The 20,622-nt window shown below is 40.0% G+C and overlaps 1 protein-coding gene across 7 annotated transcripts in view; it reads right to left on the bottom strand.

Annotated features, from left to right (window-relative positions):
* Nucleotides 1-1,427: 1,427 nt before the first annotated feature.
* The window catches only part of SETBP1 (SET binding protein 1), a 346,243-nt gene continuing 327,048 nt past the window's right edge, over nt 1,428-20,622 (bottom strand). For 6 of the 7 annotated variants that reach the window (XM_037017050.2, XM_037017040.2, XM_037017036.2 and 3 more), the window contains one exon: nt 1,428-6,766. In XM_037017050.2, the coding sequence (XP_036872945.2) occupies nt 6,141-6,766 (626 nt within the window). In that variant the 3' untranslated portion in view covers nt 1,428-6,140. The other variant, XM_037017054.2, reaches the window with a different exon arrangement.

Here is a 20,622-nt window from a genome sequence, read left to right as displayed (position 1 = left end):
TGAGCTGCAGAGAAATTTAAAAAATATATATTCCTTCCACCCATCTATTTGTAGAGAGATTCATACCAGCCATATGCTTGAACACATCTGACTTTGCTGGGAAACTTTGTCAGCACATTGCTTCTCTGAGGATTGCTTAAAAACCTCAGAGGTTGAGCCGACCCATTCCGAGGCAGTGGAGAGAGGCTGTCCTGTGTGAGAGGCTGGTAGAAGAGATTAGGGGCACTCTCGAAGTCATTGCTGATTTCAGAAATACCAGTGGTCTAATGAACCCGAGTTAGAAAGAGGACTATGTATTGCTTTAAAATTTCCTGATTTAGTGAAAGCAATATGGTAGAGGAGAGAGAGAAGATGGCAAATTCTGTTTTGTTAGAGGTTGCTGACTAAATTCCCCGAGTCTCAGGAGACTACCTAAAGCACTAGAGTTCTGACCATCCTTAATAACTGACTCCTGAAGACTTCCGTTCATTCCACTGACTCCCGTTATTCCACCGCGGTGCCGCACGTTCTGGAGCTCACAGTAAATGTCCCGGGGCGTGGGGGTGAGGGGTGGGGTTCGGACCCATGGCCAGGGCCGCGAGCGGCTCAGAGCGTTTCCTCCTTATTTTGTTGGCTTTTGGAAGAGGTACATCAGAAGATAAGGGAAGCAAGAAAAAAAAATGTTTACTTATTCTCAAAGTAGAATGGGGAAATTACCCTTAGAAAAGGACTTTTAAAACCCATTTATGAATATGAGCTAAAACATGGAACAGAAAGAATGTGAAGAGAAAAAGTGTCGTTCTGGGCTCTCTATCCACCCTTCTCTGGAGACCCAATCACTGTTTAACCATTTGCCACAGTTTGCTTAGAACGGCTAAGCTCATTTCTCACATACAGCCTTGGTATGTTCCTTCAGAGCAAGACTGTGCATTCCTGGCCACTGCCCTTAAGTTCTTGCACAGAGTGGTAGACTTTGAGTAGGTGACCAATGACTGTCTGTGGTTGATTAAATAGCCTTTCCTATTACTTCAAACTTTACATCCAGCCAGGAATCCATCCTTCAAATTATATGACATCATTGGATATTTAGTAAGAAAACTTAATCCTTGTCCATTATTTTCTTCTAAAAATTTAGGACAGGATGGGTCTAAATATTTAGCATGGTCTCTAACGTCTTTGATTCTTTTCAGCAGAGGTCTGACTGGTTGTTTGAATCAGCCTTGGATTTCCATCCAGGTGTAATATATTCTGAATAGTAACCCAGTAAATCAGACACAAATCTTGCCTACGATGTACTTCCCAGATTCATACAAAAGGCGGAGATTTGGTTAGAATTTTCTCAATGATTCTATATCCAGTTGGTGCAAGCAAAGACCCCCCAAATGCTATTAAACTCCTCAGTGATGTGAACCAGATGGAAAATAAAACAAAAGAATTCACAACTCATGTTAGACTGAATTGAATGCCTTTAATTTCACACAATGAATAACATATGAATAGGATTAACTTTTTTTTTTAATAGTTAAGTGCTCTATACTGTGCTAACCTGATCTGGTAGCAAAAAAGACTGAGCTTTCTTTTAGAAAAAAATGTTTAAAACCCAACATCTAAGACCATGGAGGAGCATGACAGTAAAGCATGCCAGATGTATCTACGCCTCAAATAACAGCAAGTCCATGTTCATTTTAAATGTACAAAAATGCTTTATGAATAAAAACTGTTACAAAAAGAACATTTCAAACAATGTACAATTTTTCTTGCCTCTATATTCAATAAAATACAAATACATTTTTTGTTCTAAAATATGTTTACATACAGTCAAAGTAGAACATGCAAATTACACTTTAAAAAAGGCTTTTAAAAACCACTTATGAATACAAACTAAAAATTAGCCAGCACGACTTGTAAGACAATCTTGTGCCCCATTTTTTCTTTTGAAATATATATATACATATTTAACACATCATGTGCACTTATTATTATTTAAGAAATAGATTTTTTTAAAAAGGAAGAAAAAGAAAGACACCAACCTAGGTTGGAACTGCCCTTCTGTGTTGACCATGGCAGCCTTTTTCAATTTTTCCCCCCTTTAGTGTTTATTATATCTGGGCAAGTGGGCAATAGAGATCCAGGAAGTTTCTTCCTTGGTTGATATGTGCTTCTAAGACTGTTCCCCAAGTGACCGAGTCCAACAAAGAAGGAAGACTCATCAGGGGGGTGAACTCTCTAAGAAACAAGAGGCAGGGGTGCCTTGTATTGTGGAAAGAAACTTTAAAAAACACCAAGAAAATGCTATGGTATATTACAGTTTGAGTTTCTAGGCACTGTGATGACGTTATCTGTAAGCTGTGGCATTTGAACCATTGTGATTCTATAGGGTACTGTTGAGAGTAATCTATGTTTATTTACTTTTCCATAATGAGAAGGACTGAAAACCCCACAATGTAACACTTACATGGCTTTTGAGGCATTTTGGCTTCTGCCAACCCCCCTCCTCCATGCTACAGTTGGCATTTAAAGGCTTTGGAAATATATGTACGGTCTTTAGACAGTTCCCAGGTAAATCTTCCTAGTGGTAGGGAAAAAATATTCTCCCCAAACTCATTATCTGAATATTGTTGAGTAATAAGCTGTAGGAGTGGGATTTTCTACTCAAGTACTAAAACCAAATCCTTTATGATCTGCATGTAGTACATCACCTTATACTATAATTCTGTCACCACTTGCTTATCATATTTATAGATCCAGCAATGAGCAGGACACAAATTATGACTGCCACCGAACATTGCCTCCCACTCCCAACAGCAGTCAAGTTAACATGCTAATCCTCTGTCAGTCCTTAGTCACCTACTCTGCACTGTCAGTGGCTTTTGAGTCCTATTCCTTCCATATCACACAGCCCCTGACATGCTCTCCTTTCCTTCGACCTGTCTTCCTTGGTTTGTGGCCAGAGCCATTTTATCTGAGGAAGGTAAACTTCTGTTGCTCTCATTGGAGGTGAGGCGTAAAAGCAAGTGGCTCCCCAGCCACTTATGAAGGTGGATCAGAGACCCATCATCACTTTCAGCAAGGCTTTTATATCTCAATTTCATCCCTTGCTTATCCCTCATCAGACTCTCTAAATGGTAAGTGGGTTCAAGCCTGCCTTCTGTAGGCAAGTATTCCAGAAGAAAAAAAAGAAAAAGAAAACCAAGTGATTTCTCTTATTATGAAATAAATCTATGGCGCTGTTTACAGATCTCATGCATCCCAAATGACATCTCTAAACAAAAACACAGCTCCAGGAGGCAGTGTTGGTGGCTAGAGTCCTCCGCAATGCAGGTCAGGGGAGCTGGGTGCTCATCCCGGTTCTCCAACCAACAACATGTGAAACTGGACTGGCCCAATGTTGAGGCTGGACAGGAGAGGCTAATGGAGAGGGGGTAGTTAGAAAATGAGGAAATGGTTGTACTGGGATGACATAGGTTAGCAGAAACAAAAGTAAAAAAAGAAAAAAGCAATGCGATATTGAAGGAGGGGCTGGGTGAGGAGAGAGGAATCTGTACTGGCAACTGGGTTGCCTACACCTCCAAGCTCACTAGCAGGTCTCAGCTTTGGTTCTCTGCAGCTTTCCAGTCTATTCCTCAAGTCTTAAGTTTTCCATATAAGCTGTAACTCTGCTGTCTCTCTCCGGGAATACCTTTCATAGGCTTGGAAATTCTAGTGTATACTAAAGTTATTTGAAATTTCTTACCTACTTGAGGTTAATGCCAATTAAGCTTTGGGTCCTTCTTTAAGAAGTGTAGATGCCAGCTCCTTCCCCTCTGCAGGGAGATTTTGTCTGCTTGCAGACTTGGTTGGGGAAATAGTAAAAGGCCGAAAAGAAGAAGGGCAAAAAAAAAAAAAGAAATGATTTTCAAAATCCAACAGGAGAGAAACTTCTTTATGGCTTAATTGGAATGAAAATGGTTGCTCTTTCATAGCAATGGTGGGGTGAGAGGGGCTAATTTAAACCTTCCTCTTGAGTGACTTTGGAACCACTCAGACATGGCTTGGGGATGACAAATTGAAAGTGGCTGGTTTGATTTTGCTGTTCAACTTGCGTGAAATGCCAAAGGTCAACCTAGGTCACAAACTGAGTATCTATGATATAAGCTTTAAAGTACAGGAGGATGCATTCCTCTAAACTTACATATTGCTGGGATAAAATGTGACTGACCTAGTGGGCAGCAAATAATGTGAAGTCCATGGTGACAGTGCAGAATAGGATGGCTCTGTGGGTAATTCCAACCAACTGTTGGTGCCATGATAGAGTGGTGATATTTGCAGGCATATATTGGGATTTTAAAATTTACTTCCAAAGATACTCCATCCCTTATTCTCCTATGTTACTAACAAACATTCATCTCTCTAAGGAAATAATGTTGTGTTCTGAAGTGATAATACAATTTCCAGCTGGTCCTAACTTCCTGTAAAGAAACTTAATTTGGAGGTACAACAGATATTCTAATTCCCATTAGAAAATGTAATTCTGTCTCTCAGTGACTCTCTTTTTATAATCTACCATGCCAGGTGTTTGATGTCTTCAGGAAGGTATGGGGAGGAAGTGAGGGGGGAAATTGAAAATACTTATTTGAAATTTCCACATCTGACTTTTAGAAAACATCTACGGCAATGGAATAAGTTCATTTTCATTCTGAGTGTTTTGAACATGTTTTACTTGGGCTGTGGAAATGGATAATGGAGTTGGAATATCTGTCCACGCTAAACCAATGGCTAAAGTACAACTTGGATGAGAAATGTACAGTTGAAATTGACCATTTAAAAAGACGATTTGTCACACACAGTTTGCATCCATGCAGACTGATAAATTTATAATTACATTATGTACAAAAATGTCTTAGTTTATTAAGGCAACCACAATTTGGATACTTTGTCCAAGGTGGCTTGATACAATTGGAGTGGTGATACCCTTTGAGCATTTTTATTTTTCAGATAAGAACACTTACTCCCATTTGCTTTTAAGAAATAATTACTAAGAGATAATGGACTTCTATTGTCTGTTTCCTTTTGTAAATGACCTATGACAGTTAGTTGTATGAAACAAAAAAATCACATACCAAGGCATTGCTACACACTTGTCTCATGGGTCTGGGGTTTCAGTTTTTGGTGATCCATCAGTTATTCCATTTGCTGGGGGTTAATACAACCATTTTATTCTGCCTATTCTCTGCTGACATGTGTTAAGTATAAAAATAACCTGGTTGACACCGGGGTCAACATGTCCTTGGCTGCTCTAAATCACTTATTAAAAAGGCTCTATCAATACTGAGAATCTGTTTCACAATGATTGGGATTCAAAGCCAAGTTCCTTGGGACAGCATGCCAAGGGTGAACGTTACAACACAGGTAAGGTTTACATTATTTAGGTGGGTACCAAGGAAAAGAAGGCAGCAAGTTAGTGAAAAGGTATATGGAAGTACAATGGACAAAGGAAAAATAGGAACAGATGATGCTAAGTATCAATGAGTGGGACAGAGGAGGCTACAGAAGCATATGAATGAATGTCTAAGGTTGCCTATCAAGAGAATTCCACCTTCTGATGATGAATCCATCTGAGAAACTGTACGGTTAACCAAATCAGGCCACCTGAAGATGATGTTGGTGCCCCAAAGCCTAGCTGAGCTCGAAAAACCGAAAGAACTAAAACCAATTAAATATAAGTGGGTTGCAACAAAGCCAGTTGAGAAATTTGCAGCTTTTTTCCCCTTGGAATGTTTCCTAATGGAGGGCGTTTCCATTTCCATTTTCCTGGCCAGCAAACGGAATCAAGGGCGCACCTTGGACGCGGAGGTCAGGTGGCTGTCGGAGTGGACGCCGGGCCAGCTTTCTCCTCCTCCTTGGGTCTTCCGCTAGCCTGGAAAGGACCCAGTCATACTCAAGCGCCGCTTGGCCAGGAACTGCTGTAAAGCACAGACAAGCTTCTTTAGAAGGCGTCCCCCTGCTTTGCTTTCCCAAGAGCTCCTGATGGCTCAGCCCCGTCATCTGACCCGATTCTGCCTGCCCAGCTTCTGGAGAGAAGCACATCGGTGTCCCTGCTGCGGGGATTCGGCCGCGCCCGGCTCACTGCACTTCTAACGTGTCCGTTCCCGCAGCCCCAGGTTCAGACGTCCATACCCCCCCTAGGGAAGGACATCGCAGTCACTCCCTCGGGACTTCCTCTGCCTTTTGGCCTTCACCTCCTCTTCCTGGGGAAGGGGCTGCTGCGCGGCCGGCTGCGGCGGGGGCTGAGCGGCCGAAGCAGGTCTGTGCTTCCTCTTCCCTCCTCCGCGGGGCGCCTTGGGCAGCGGCGGCGGCGGCGGCAGCGGCGGCGGCGGCGGCGGGGGCGGTGGCAGGGGCGGGGGCGGCGGCGGCAAGGGCGGTGCCTCCCGGGCCATGTGGATCACCGCCTCGATCGTGGCCATGATGGTGTCTTGGCTGGAGGAGGGCTCCAGGACCAGCGGGCTCAGGCTCGGCTTCTGACCCCTTTTGCTGGGAAGGTCGATGCATTTTTCCAGCACCGGCATTTGGTCTCTGGAGTCCTCATCGAACTGGTTGGGCTGCTTTCGGGGTCGCCCTCTCCGCTTCTTGACGAAGTTGTTGCCTGTCTTTGATTGTCTCTGCAGCCTCTTGGCCTTCAGGATCTTGTTCACGTGGTCCAGGTTCTTCTTGGTGGACAGAATCTTGGTGTAATTGCACATCTTGCGCACCTCGCACTGGATGGCTTCGATTTCCCGCCGCTTAAATCGCTTCTTAAGTGAGGAACTGGCTGCAGGAGGGGAACAGAGAAGAAGCTGAGCATAGGAAGCCAGCAGCCTTAAATCTGGCCTGGTCAGTGGCACCTGGCATTCTGTTTGGCTATGTAGGTTCTGGAAAATTAATGCTATGGATATGGCTGGATACCCAATATTTATTCTTGGTCTTATTAAAATGAAAAATACTAAAAATAAACATCAGTTGCCTATCTTTTGTGTACAGAACATTTTGTTTATATTGTTTCAATAATCACAACAATCCCCTAAAATACTCTTATTCCCCTTTTTAAGATTTGGAAACTGAGGCTTACCCTATGTAGGAAGATCCACCACTGGAGTCAAGGTCAGAATCAATACACATTTTCCCACTACTTTCTCCCATCACTGCTTTCATTTTTTGTTCAGACCTTTGGTATTTGATCTGATTCAAATTAGCATTAGGTTAGCCTTCCTTTTTTTGTAGATGATACTGAATGAAAAAAAGTTACAAATAGCCTTTTATCACAAGTAATCTGGATTATTCATATGTATTCTCAACCTTAAAAAAGAAATACCTTGAGATGAACTGGAATATGTAATGAACCTATTCTATTTTTACCCCTGCTCTACTGACAGAAAAGAGGATTATTTTTTGGAACAATCTATTGGGGATGACATCTTCTTTCTAAAGTTTTTCCCCCAATATTCTGGACTGGTCAAGTTGCCTGATGGTGTCCAATTGACCAAGTCCTTCCCGACAGTTCATCCTCTGGGAACCCCAAGGGAAATACCAGCTAGGTCCTTCTGAATTATTTACACTCCTGCTAGTGGGCTGTTGTTTGCAAAGAGCTCTTTTCACATCCTGGTGGCCAGATGCGCCTCTGTTTTATGAGCCGAACTTCTAGTCTCAGGAAGTCCCATACTGCCGCCACTAAATAGCCTTCAAAACTGCTTCATTTTGAAGTTCAGACACCATAAAGTGTGAATGGCTTCAAGACGTAGCAGACTTTTCCACCTTTAGGTGATTTTTTCTTCCTTCAGTGTTGTTCATGAGCAGCACACATGTACGTACACGTGTACATATTCACACGTGGGCACTCACACATTCTCTGCTGCCCGTTGTCACACCAGCCCTTCCCTCTGGCCATTTATAAACGTAAGAAGTGTGTTTCACTTAGTTCTTTGCTTCTGTGATCTACCCTAACTAACTAAATGCTCAACCCCCAAAGAAGCCCATGTGAAAGACACTGACCCTACTGAACATTGCAGGCCTGAAAGGAAATGTGTTTCTTTTTAGCATCATGGTTTTGTGTCATCCCATATTCTTTCAACTGCTAGTGGAGAAGCAGATTAAGTATCTTACAGGAAATGAGGAAAAAATGCTGAAATCATGGGCACCACTCTCCCTTGTTCTTGGACACTCCCGCTTCATTCTTTTCTCTGCTTTTCCTCATTTACTCAATGCTGTGCCCAACACAGATCTCCAGGGGGGTTTTATTTGAAGTTATGTATGTCCCTAGTTTCATGCAGTGGGAGGCTGAGTTCCCCAGGACAGGTCAAAATGTTACTGCTTTTGGCCAAAGGTCATTTTAAGACTTACTGAGCAATAAATAACTACTGAACAATCTTTAAAGTAAGTTACACAGATAAAAATAGAACAAAGCCAGAGGGAGCTTCTAACTACCAAAATAAAATGTTTGTCGTTAGTGTTGTAAAAGGAAAAGCTGCTCAATTGTAAGGTCTCAGATGAAAGGACCAATTTCTGTGTCTCCATGTCCCTCGCAGAGCAGAGCATGGTGCTTACACGGAGGGGATTTAAAAGCTGTTTTTGGAGTGATGATAAATTGCATTAATCATTGCTGCCTTATAGTCATATTTTTTTCTAAAAGATTTCTGGTTTGGATTTTTAAAGCAACCATTGCAAATATAGCGATGGTCAAGAGTTAGCAGGCCTCCCTGCCAGAACCAAGCAATTTACCTTGTCCGTACAGTTCATGAGTAAATGAAAACTAGCCAGAAATACTCCACAAAACTTCCGGCATTATTTCAAATAGAGGTTTCATTTGCACTTTACCCTTTCTTTAGTTTATATTATCCACAGGGGAGGAAAATGCTATGTGATATATAATACAGGAGGCAGATATAACCTCTCATTTTGGGCAAGTAATTGGCAATATTTGAGCAAGTAAAACTTGAATGGCAAATTCCATGAGCTGGAGGACATTTGGGGCAAAGACAACCAATGGATTGTCTTTCTTGTTTTCTATTTAGCATGAAATAACAAAAACAAAATAACCTATTTGATAAAATCATTCCCAGTCATTTGTTATATGTTGCATAATTTTTTATTAATCCCTTGCACTGAAAAAATGATTATGAAATAAGAATTCTGAGTAATGTAAACCTATCAAACAGTGCTAAAAATATAACCAACTCCTTTGCATCTGCATTCACATTTCATAAACATTAACTTTTTGCCATATATATTTAATTTGTTTGAAGAAAGAAAACACTATAGATGCAGCTATGTCAGTGCTTCCCTCTCAATTCCAATCCCTTCTCTTTCCATGCTTGTATTTATACTTCTACTGCATATAAATGAACCCAAATTGGTAAACATTGATGTCTAATAAAAAAAATGAAATTGCCTAATATCGACATTACGTTAACTAGGGGGGAATGCCTGCACACTGTTGGCCGGAGTGTAAACTGGCATAATCATCTGGAGAGTGATTACGCAGTAACTTCTAGAGGAAGGGTAGGCTTAGTGCTCCAGTGACTTGATGTCCAGGTTGCCTCCTTTACTCATTGTAACAGGAGGTCAAGGATGTTCAAGGATGTTCCCTGAAGTTCAGAAGATTGAAAACAATCTAAATGTTATTAAAATAATAATCAACTGTGATACAGGCAAACAATGGAATATTATACATCTGTTAAAAGGAATAAAAAATATATTAATAGATCAACATGGTTGAATTAAAAAAGCAAATGAAATAAATAAAAAAGCAAATAAAATTATTTCTAAATATACCACTTACGGAATTTAAAAATGCACAGATCCCTTGAATTTTTGTTTCATTTTCAATGTCCAGGTGTTGAGGTTTAAAGTGACCACCATGGAGAAGATCAGCTGTGAGCCTCAGGCTGGGTACACGGGATTTCAAAATCTCTTTCTTCCAAAGCAACACATGGGACCTCATTAAGCCTTCAGCATAGCTCACTGTCCAATAGAATTTTCTGTAGGGGTGGAAATGTCCTATATCTGTGCTGCATACAGTAACCACTAGCCACATGTGGCTACTGAGCACTTGAGATGTGGCTAATGTGACAGAGAAATGGAATTTTTAATTTAATTTTAATTTTAATAGCTGCATGTGACTAGTGGCTACCGTATTGGGCAGCTCGACTCTAGACCTGACCACCATGAAATATAGAGGGTACACTGGGATTCATTCTATAAAACACATACTGTGGGAAACTCTAGGCAAAAAACCTGGTGCCTTCAACAAATAAGGGACAATGAGAAAAAGGGAGGGGGGGGAGGTGGAACTGTGAATTAAAAGAGACTTAAGAGATAAAAGGACCATATTTGGTTGTCAATTTAAACAAACAATCAAAAGATCATATTTCATAAATTCAAGGAAATTTGAATACTGTCTGGGCAGTTCATGATACTATATAATTATTGTTCATTTTCTTATATGTGACAACTGCCTTGTGATTTCTTGTAAAGTATCTATCAGAAATACAAGGTAAAATATTTATAGATGAAATCATATGATATGATCTAGGACTGGCTTCAAAATAATAATGGAGGAGGTAAATGGAAGTATTAATAGAACAAGATGGACTGTGCATTGATTTTGTTGAGGCTGAGTGATGGGGACACAGAAATTAATTGTGCTACCCTGTCTATTTTGGTATATACTTGACATTTCCATAATACATGGTTAAAAAATAGAAGGTGTTTCTTAGAATCTTAGGACTGGAGGCTGCTCTGTTTTTCACCCTCTATTTGGCCTACATAATTCTAGAAGGTTAAGAACTGTCCTCAGTGAATGGAATGTATCATCTCCCTAGAAAACTCCTGCTGGTAACTACCCTCCTGCTAATGGGATGGGAAAATGAATGAGTGCTCCGGGTTTTATGCTGTGACCAACCGCATAAACATGTGTCATGGCCCAATTTCACTGATGGCATCAGGTGCTAGGACTTAGTATCCCTCTTTCTTTTTGACATTGTAATCTTAGGGGGGGTTTTCACATTACTCAACAGCTGAATTTTGTTTTGTCTTTATATGTATTGTCCAAACTTATAGTTCAGGTTCATTATCCCTGTATGTGAATGAACAGTAGCAGAGTACAAGGCTGTAGGAAGGCCTCTGTGGGGCAGCTGAAACCAAGCTGAACTAGGAGGAACCTCTTAGCCCCTTTCTTTCTTCATCTAGTACATTGGACAGTTAGACTAGATGCTCTCAAAGTTCCCTTCTAAATTTAAAGATAGCTCTAATTCTTTTCTATACTCATTATAAATTGCCTTCCCAAATGTGAAGTGGCTTTCTACAACATTTATTTCATCTAATAATTTTGAAACCCTAGTGGGATGGGGGAGGATGTTGGACTCGGCAGAGTTTGATATTCACAAATCTTTTTCCTTATTGCTTGTGATTTCACTGTCTCTCTAAATGTTTTCAGATTTTTCTCTCTTTAAATTGTTTCATTATTACACAGTGATTTCTGGGCTCTTGCAGCAAGATTGATTCCATATTTGCTTTCCTTCCTGTAACTGTCCTATATCTTGCTTGTTCTTTGTCAGTTTTAAAAAATAATTATGAGTGGCCAAGGCAAAATGCAAATTCATTTCTTCATAACTCTGAAATGCAAATCATCCTCTAGACCTTTGTCTGTATTTAAAATCGCCATGCAAATGGCTGAGTTGGTTTTGGTCCAGATCTAGATTTTCTGTCTCTTGACTCCCATTATCAGAGGATTGACTCATCAGCATTTGTTGATTTTGCCACATCTTTTATGATAATCAGATTCGACAACAGCCCTGCTTTATGCACACTGACTTTGTAGATACAGTGTAGGCACTATGAGCAAGGTATTTGCTAACGAGGCTTAGTTATACAGAAGGTTCCCAGGAAATAGGTGCTAATGGTTTAGAGACTGTATTTGGCCTATGCGCAAGACACATCCTAGTTTAACAACAAGTTTGGGGTGGGTTGTAGAGGAAGGCAGATTTATCTCTAGACTCATTAGAATTTTTCTTGATGTTTGAATATCCCTGAGGGGAGGTGAAGAAATATTAGGGACTGTTGAGCTGTCTGTAGTTGAACAGCCTTCCAGGACAGGGCTACAGTACCGTCTGCCTCAACCAAGGTAGAGAGCTGCCATGTGAACCACATTATATGCTGATCCATGTTAGAAGATTCTTCGAAGGCAAAACCATGTCTTTTCTCTGTACTCCCAGGATCCCTCGTACAGGCTCATGCACACAGCAGTACATGATCTGGTATGTAGTATGTGGTCAGAAAATATAAGCTCAAGGGAATTTAACTGTTTAATGTTCTTCCATATACACTGCATTTTTTTTGTACTTTGTGTATAGCTCAGTAATGACTTCTTGTTTTCCTAATGCTGCTTTTTATTTTTTAATAGGATGTATGAAGCAACTTGCCTTGGCATGCAAACTTTCTTCCTCCTTTCTCAGAATTTAAATTAGTCTTTTACAATCCTGGCCTTAAAAGCTCTTCTGAAAAAGAATGGCAAGTTGCTTCTGCTGGTGAGGCCTCTGCGAGGCAGAGCACATCTGAGCTGCTTCTGGTCGTCAGCACAAGTACTACAGTATGGCTTTCCAGTTTGAAAGCTGTAATTTAGAATTAAGGGTTAGCAGATGTGGGGATCTGCCACTCTATAAAGGTGTTTCCATTCTGTTCTTGAAGTCATCTTAATACAGTTTGGGTCTTTTTTTTTTCATGTGACTTCCATGTTTGAACTACAATAACTGCTTGGCTATTAAAGGCTGGCTACCTCTCAGGACTTTATTATAAAGGAACATCCTATCTCCATAGGGGAGCCCTGGTGCTTTGCTCCTACTTAACATTTCTCACTGGGATAAGTGAAGGTAGGAGGTGAAGTGGGCAGTCTGGCTGATGGAGAAGCAGTGGGGTGTGCACACGCACATGCTTCCCCCTGGGAGCTCTGAAGTGGCAAAGGCCACCAGATGCTAAGTGTCCCAGGGCATCTCCTCTAGATTCTCTAGGAGGCATTACCGGGGTGAGACTTGGGAACCTGCCTCACACTGTTCAGCCTCTACCACCTTGTTCACACCGCTCACTGCATTTCTGCCACTCCAGATCTGGCCCCCTTTTAAATCAGCAGCCTCCCAAGGGGGCACATATTCCCCAAGGAGAAAGCAAGACTGGGCTGCAAGAAAAATATTTTTTATAGTACTTACATTTTATCTAAAAACTGAGAACTAAGTTAAGCATTCTAACGCTTAATAAATGGAGTTAATGGTGATGTCCTTATTTGGGCTGAATATCAGATAACTTGTTACCTGTCATAGTTGGGCCAGAGGTTCCTTTGAGAAGGAGAGGCCACATGTGTTTAAGGGATTGATGGATACCCCATCATTTGATTACTTTCAGGGTGTTGTCATGCCCTACACTCTTAAATGCTAACGCAGGTCAGCCCTCCTGGTTCATTTAGAAAATTAAAATCTTCAAAAAGAAAAAAAAAGTTCAAAATACTTTCCAATGAGATCAGGAATATTGATGACATGTTATATATACCACACAAGAGTTTTATTGGCTATCTTGCAACAAACTGCATGAAAGAGTTCCACTTTCAAAGATGGATTTGGCTATTTTCTTGTACAAAAAGACAAGGGTTCTAAATGTTCTCTTTTTTTCTGTGCTGTCAGTGGGCTGTCAGGAAAGTTACCTAGCAGTTGTTAAAAAATAGGCAAAAACTTAATGTCCCTTTGGGGTAAAATGGGTAAGAGAGTAACTGCTTTTAGAAAGAAGCATAGTATGGAGACAGCATTTTTGAAAATTGATTGGCAATGTTTCCATTGTTTGGTAATTCTGTTGCTGAAAATTATGTATTATAACTTATAAAATCCCTTAAATCTTCAAATTAAAAAAAATCTGTAAACAGTGTTAATTTCCAACTGGAGAATTTCAGAGATCTAAACTCATTAAGAAAAGCAATGCCTTTTGATATTCAAGTCCATCTGATGCTAATAAGGAAGTTGCTTAGCCAAATTTCAACAAAAACCTTTGTTTAATTGGTGGATGGGGTTGAAAAAAAATAGTATTATGATTTAAGAAATGTGATTCACTTTCTTTTGGATCTATGTTTATGTGAAATATACTTTTAACCTACACCATCTACTAAAAAGTATTGAAACAAACTGAATTAGGAATCAGACCTTCAAATTGCTTTACCCAAGTGTTAAAAAACTCCCATATTTTCAAAAGGAAATATTTAAGCTCAAACAATTGGTGCTCCCTAAAATGTTATTAAAATATTTAAATTAGTGTAAGATTTTGATGACAGTGAAATTATTTGTTTCATTAATAATAAAAATTTAAATAAAATTTACAGTTACTTTAAAAATAGTATTTACTTCAGATTTATCTCAACCTTTTAAAGTTTTTATTTTAAATGATGAGAGCATATATTTTGCCTGTGTATTTACATGGAGTAACTGTTCAAAATTAAGTTAGAGATACCATTGCATGGTCGAAAATTTGGACTGCTTTAAAGTTTCCCTTTCTTTTTCTGAAGAGTTTATTCATTCAGTATTTTATCCAAGATCTTCACTTTCTCTGAGCGCATAGCCTAAGAAGCATTAGAGCTTCTACAAGACAGATAGCATGTGTTCTTTGCATACCTCATAACAAAGAGCACCATTCCTTTTTCCTAGTAGATGCTTGATTAGTATTTCCTGCTGGACTGTTTCAGACTGCAAGCTCCTGGGGACCAAAGCCTGGATATCATTAATCTTATATTCCCCAGAGCAGCTTAAATGGAATTCCATGTAGTTCCATGGCAGTCAGTAGAGTGACCTGTCTATGGAGAGCTTCTAGAATGGGGTTTGATGCTAACCTTTATTTGGTTAGGCAGTTCTGAGGTCCTGGTGCTTAGGTTTTCAAAATCCTTGACTTCCCTGACCATGGGGAAAAAATGCCAGTCATTTCATGAGCTGGGTTTTGGGACAACCACTTCTGGGTTTGGACAGATAAAAGCCATGGTAACTTACAGGCAGTATCTTGTCTACAGGAAGTGCCTGAGCTGAGTAAGAACACTGCTGGGTTGCTCAGGGAACCTCTAAAGCAGGTAACCTGGATTTTGGCAAGCCTGAGATTTTGGGTGAAGGGAGAGAGCTCAGAAAACTAGCAACAGTGGCAACTGTAGCTGTTTATAGGGTGCCCCATGCATATGCATCAGGAGCAATTGCCCAGGATAGATCCACAGAAGAAGCTTTTAAGTCTAGGTGTTTTTCTGGGGATGATGCTTAGTAGGGCGAGATTGGCTTCTTAAGCCCTTGAGGAGTGACTTCGGAGTGGTGGCCCTCAGAAACTGAAGAATGTGAGTGCCACCGAGCCCTACTCTGTTCCAATCAACTTTGGCTTTTGCACATTGCTTGTGGCTTAAGCCTCAGCAGACTGACTAGACAATTTGAGAGGCTGGATAGAAATGCAGTTAACGCCAAAAAGTTTGACGCTAAATCTGTTGAGTCTCACAGCATGCCAGGTGGTCACACGGCGGGGGTGGTCGCACCCTCTCAAAGGGCTCTTTATACTTCTTTTTTCTTTCCTCTCAAATGTGGCATAGCTGTATCCTTAACCATAAATACCATCCCTTACATAATACTCCAACTATTGTAGATGCATGTTCATACTTGGTTGTGAGAGATTTTTCTTTCTCTCCCTTAAATTTCAGAAAAAAAAAAACAAGCAGGGAAGAACAAAGAATGATGTTGACGAACATGATGTATGAAAATTTCCACATTTTTAATATTGAGGCTTGGATGAAATAATTTTTGTTGACTATGCTTGAACTATTCTAGCATTACATCAAATGATAGGTATCCACATTTTGTTTTCTGTCTGGTCTTAATAATCGCATTTATTTACTTAAATACTCAAGTTTGTTGTTTATGATCAGATAGGAAATGTATTAACCAGGACGTCAGAAAATGAAGGCTTTAGCCTTGACTTTTTATCTCTTCATTCTGTGCTTCCAGACAAATCTCTTAATTTCTTGGCAGGACCTTTGCTTCTGAATAAATATGATTCTGTAGAAATAGTCATACACCTTCAGGTTTTCTCAATTCTAGGTTAGACATCCTCAATTCCTTCATCTGTGTTTCATATGGGATGAATTCTAGACTGTCAAATCTCATCTCAAACTTCTGTGCCCAGAATTGAACTGATTTTCCAAGTATGAAGTGATTAGTGCAGAAAAATTGAGTTGATTCATTTCTGTGATCAAGGCACTACACTTCTGTTAATGAGAGCTACATTTAAAAAACACAGTTTTTTCTTTTGCAGCGATATCACTCTGTTGGCTCACATTAAATGGAAGCTCAATTAACCCCCTTAAACGCTTTCATATAAACTGCCACCAAACCTGGCCATTGCATCGGGAATTGGTTTTTGAGCTTAAATACAAGCCGGCTATTTAAATCTGCAAAGTTTAATTTTATTGGTTGTAGTCCAGTGTTCTAGTCTGTTGTGGAAGTTTTGAATCTTAATTTTGTTTTCTCAAAGAGTGCCCAGATTGTAGGGATTTCCAGAGGGTTTCAATATCCTCAACATTAATGCCTCTCCCTTTAACTCCTTCTGGGCATGAAGCAAGGGACTTAAATATGGGCTATTGTTTTTCTCTTCACTGAAGTTTTTCAAGAAATAAAACTGTCAATTTACATGGCAAAGTGTCCCTGTATTCTTCATAAAAGCAATATGCAATTTATACCCATTGCTTTAGACTTTCATGTATTTTTGTGTCTGTCTTCTTAGTAGATGATGGATGTATCCAAGAAACAATAACTTTGCATAGCCTACAGGTGTGCATCCAACTCTTATTTCTGTGAGGATATTGCATCTGACATGGAATTGGGGAAAAAAGTCTTACGTATTTCTTTTATCCAGAGGCAAGATTCCTGCCCTAGTGAGAAAGAAAAAAAAAGACAAAAAGAAAACAACACAAAACAGTACCAGGTGTGGGTCCAAGTGCTTTCCAATTTCTGCTAGAATTCAGTTTAATTAAGCCCTCTTCCTAAAAGCCATCGAGGACCCTCATTTCAACATTAATCTTTCTGGTTCACTCTATATGACTTGTATCTTTGTATTGGCACTTCACATAGTCTGTCCTATATTAAGATCATGGGAATAATCTACCTTTACCTCTTGTGTTTTCTTAAGGGACAAGGATCATTCCATAAGCATTTTTATTCATTCTTGGAACAAGTACGGATTGAGCCCATTAGTGCCAGGCACTGTGCTGGGCACTCAATTTCATGCCCCTCCACTTAGTGAGCAGCACAGAGCTCAGCAGACTCACTTGAACTGAAATCAATCTGTGTGATACGACCTAAACCAACACTTACATTCTATTTTGTAAAGTTGGTGTGTGAAATATGAAAGGATTTATTGAAGGAGACCCAAATCACTGTAAATTAAATTAGACCCTCACATATTTCAGCTGTGCTCTCCTCTCCTCAGAGCACCATTAATTGTTTGGAATATCTAAGCTATGACCAAAGGTACTGAAGTACCGTGAAATATAGACTGACATCCAAACCATTCCATACGAGGAGTGGAGTTTCTATGACAAAAACAAGTTTGGAAGTTACTAAGTGCCATTAAAAGCAGCTTGAACATTTAAGCCCACACATTAAAACTATGGGCCCTTGGAAAAGGGAGATATGTACATAATACATATTAATTATCTAACACCAAAAATGAGAGAGATGGAGAGAAAGGGAGGGAGAGAGGGAATTGAGAATATGCGTGGTCTTTTCACCGTTGAACATCTGGATCAGAATTATAATGGTTTATTATTAGTGGTCATATGCTCTCTTGGCAAATATCTCTATATTCAAGTTCTGAGTTCTATACTGGTAGGTTTTTTTTTTTTTTTTTTTGGTAAGTTATTGCCTTACATTTTTTTTTTTCAAATATATAGTTTAGACAGACTCAAAGCAGCAAATACTCCTTCCTCGATTTAAGATCTGACAATTTAAGAGGAAAAGGCTCATTCATCATCTTTCCCTTTTAGAGACCATAAATTATTGGCTTATATACCATGTGGCTTGGATTCTAGGAAAAGTTAGTGTAAACAAACCCAAGTTGCAGTGCATGGAGTAAGAGAGTGAGTCACAAACAAAACACAGACATATGCTCTCGTATAAATAAGGGCCTGGATCATCAGCCTCCCAAAGTCTGCTTCCCATTAATTACACAACAAAATGAACTTTCCATATGTAAAGCCCAAATCACTTAGCGCTGGCAACATGCATGAGACAAAGACCAGGATTGTGGCAATTTAGGCACCAACAAAACTGGATTTCAAAATACGGAAAGTCCTCTCAAAAGATCTTCAGGTATTGGAGGGCAAGATAATCCCTGGGAGAGTGTTTCTGAGTATTGGAACTAAACCCAGCAACCTAGGAACATGGCTGGAGGCTGGTCTCGATCCCCTGCTGAATTTAAAGGTAATCTTAGGCTTACTCTCTTGCTCTGAGCTCTGTCATCTTAACCGGGCAAGCCCTGGGTCCAGGCCACACAGGGTGTTCACAGACAGTGCTAGGATCCTTGAACAGTTGAAATTCCCTCCATTAGTACCTTCTTTCTGCCTTTTGAAACTGTCCATTGGTAATCCAAACTCATGCTTCCTTTTTTTATATGAAGTCTACCTGGCCTCTCTTAAAGAGATATCAAGGAGGGGGTGGGGAACAAGACTTTTACTCTTGGCTGGGAGGTGTACATATTTTTTCAAGCATTCATTTATTCAGCAATTACTTTTGTAACCTCGACTCTTTGTATCATATCATAGACTCTACAAGGCAAGTGGAATGCATATTCCTGCTTTCACGTGAAACTAAAGGAAAGGGGGAGCAGTTGACAGTTTTAGATACTCCACCACGAAGGCTGCAGTATTTCACGTTTCTTCACTTGATTGTGATAGGAACCACATGAGGACATCACTCTCTCTGTTGTACAGATGAACACTTAAGCCCAGAGGTTAAATAATTTTCCCAAGAGTGAGCATCTCACAAGTCATGAATTCAAAGATTCAAGCAAGGGATGCCCTATTTCTATTAATTTCCAACAATAGAAAAGCCAGTTTCTATTGTTATTTCCTTAAGAAAGCACTGAGACAGGGAGCAAGAGAGTGAGAGAATCTCTGTTAGTTTTCTAGTACTGACAGTTTCAGAGTGCCAAATGTCTCTCAATTCCATAATCTTAAAGGCTATTTCCAACCCCTAAATTCCATAATTAAGTAACACATGATATTACTGCAGATTACCCATGTTACTTCTGCTAGATTAGGTGTTCTTGCACATTGTTTTTGATTCTGCTGTTTTCTCTAGTTAAACACCATTAATGGTTCCCTACAGGAGGCCACACAGCCAATGGGAGTGAAGTTGACTAGGGTTATGGGGGAAGGTGGGGGGAGACAGAGGACATGGGAAGTTAAAGACACTATGGCTTCTCTAAAGGGGCAAATGTTATTCTGTATCAATCAATTGTTACCCAGTAGGAATCAGAGTCCAAAGTTACCAGATAGTTTGAGTTTCAAAATGGCAGAACTCTTGTTTATTATGTAAATCTGATTTAGTTTTAGAAAATGTATAACCCTCTGTGGGCCATTCAAAATACAACTGCGGACAGCCATTGGTCCATGGCCGTTATTTGGCTATCAGTTTCCCTCAGAAGTGTCACTGCACCTCATTCTAGAATTTCAGGTGCTCCGTGTTCTGACCCCTGACCTTTCTTCCGACCTCATTGGTTATTCTTTCTCCACACATTCCTGTCTCAGAGGGATGTGAACTTGTCGCTCCTGCTTCTGTCTGCTGATTTGGTGATATCCACCCTTAGAAGGTCATCTCAACACCAGACTTCCTGAGTACCATTCGCTGGAAATTAATGACTTGCCAATTGCTAAATGATAGCTCTGTTAGTTTCTGAGATTGTTATTCAATCTATCCATTTTTTAATATTGCTCTGTCATCTCATGTTTTGGAGTCAGGCCCTCCCAAATAGTGTGAAAGTTCCCCTAGGGCAGGTGCTAATCTCATACTTGCATGAATTGGCATGGCAGGTGCTCAAAAAATATTCGACAATTTGTAATGAAGCCTTAGAAAGTTTCCAGTGAGGTGAGCTCAGTATAGCAGTTACTACCCTCACAGGTAGGGGGCTTCGACTCTGCTCTGAGAGAAGGGTATTTGAAGTGGGGAGTGAGGATAAACTTCTAAAGATAGTTAATGGATGTTAGGATCTGAGTCACAGCATGACTAAATTATGATTTAACATGATTAAATCATGATATGATGACTTCATTTGCTACATGAGAGGGGACATAAAAAGTGATACATTGTTTTGAATAGGTGATTGGTATTTTCATCATTTATTTCATTTCTTTCTCACCACTGCCTAAAAGGCAGAAATTACTTTTCCCATTTCACTGATGAGGACTCGGAAGTCTCAGTTTCAGTGACTAACCTAAGGAGATGAATTAGTAAGTACTGCAGGCTGCATATAATAACCCTGGTCCTTGAATTCCAAATCCAGTTTCCACTGTATGTCTGTGTGGTGTCCAGAAAGAAACCAGATTTCCTAGTTCCTGCTCAGGCAATACTTGTGCTGCAGTTT

This window comes from Manis javanica, chromosome 9 (genome assembly GCF_040802235.1).
Source record: "Manis javanica isolate MJ-LG chromosome 9, MJ_LKY, whole genome shotgun sequence".
Lineage (NCBI taxonomy): Eukaryota > Metazoa > Chordata > Mammalia > Pholidota > Manidae > Manis > Manis javanica.
Note: the sequence above shows the minus strand (reverse complement) of the source record. Positions and strands in the feature narration are given on the sequence as shown.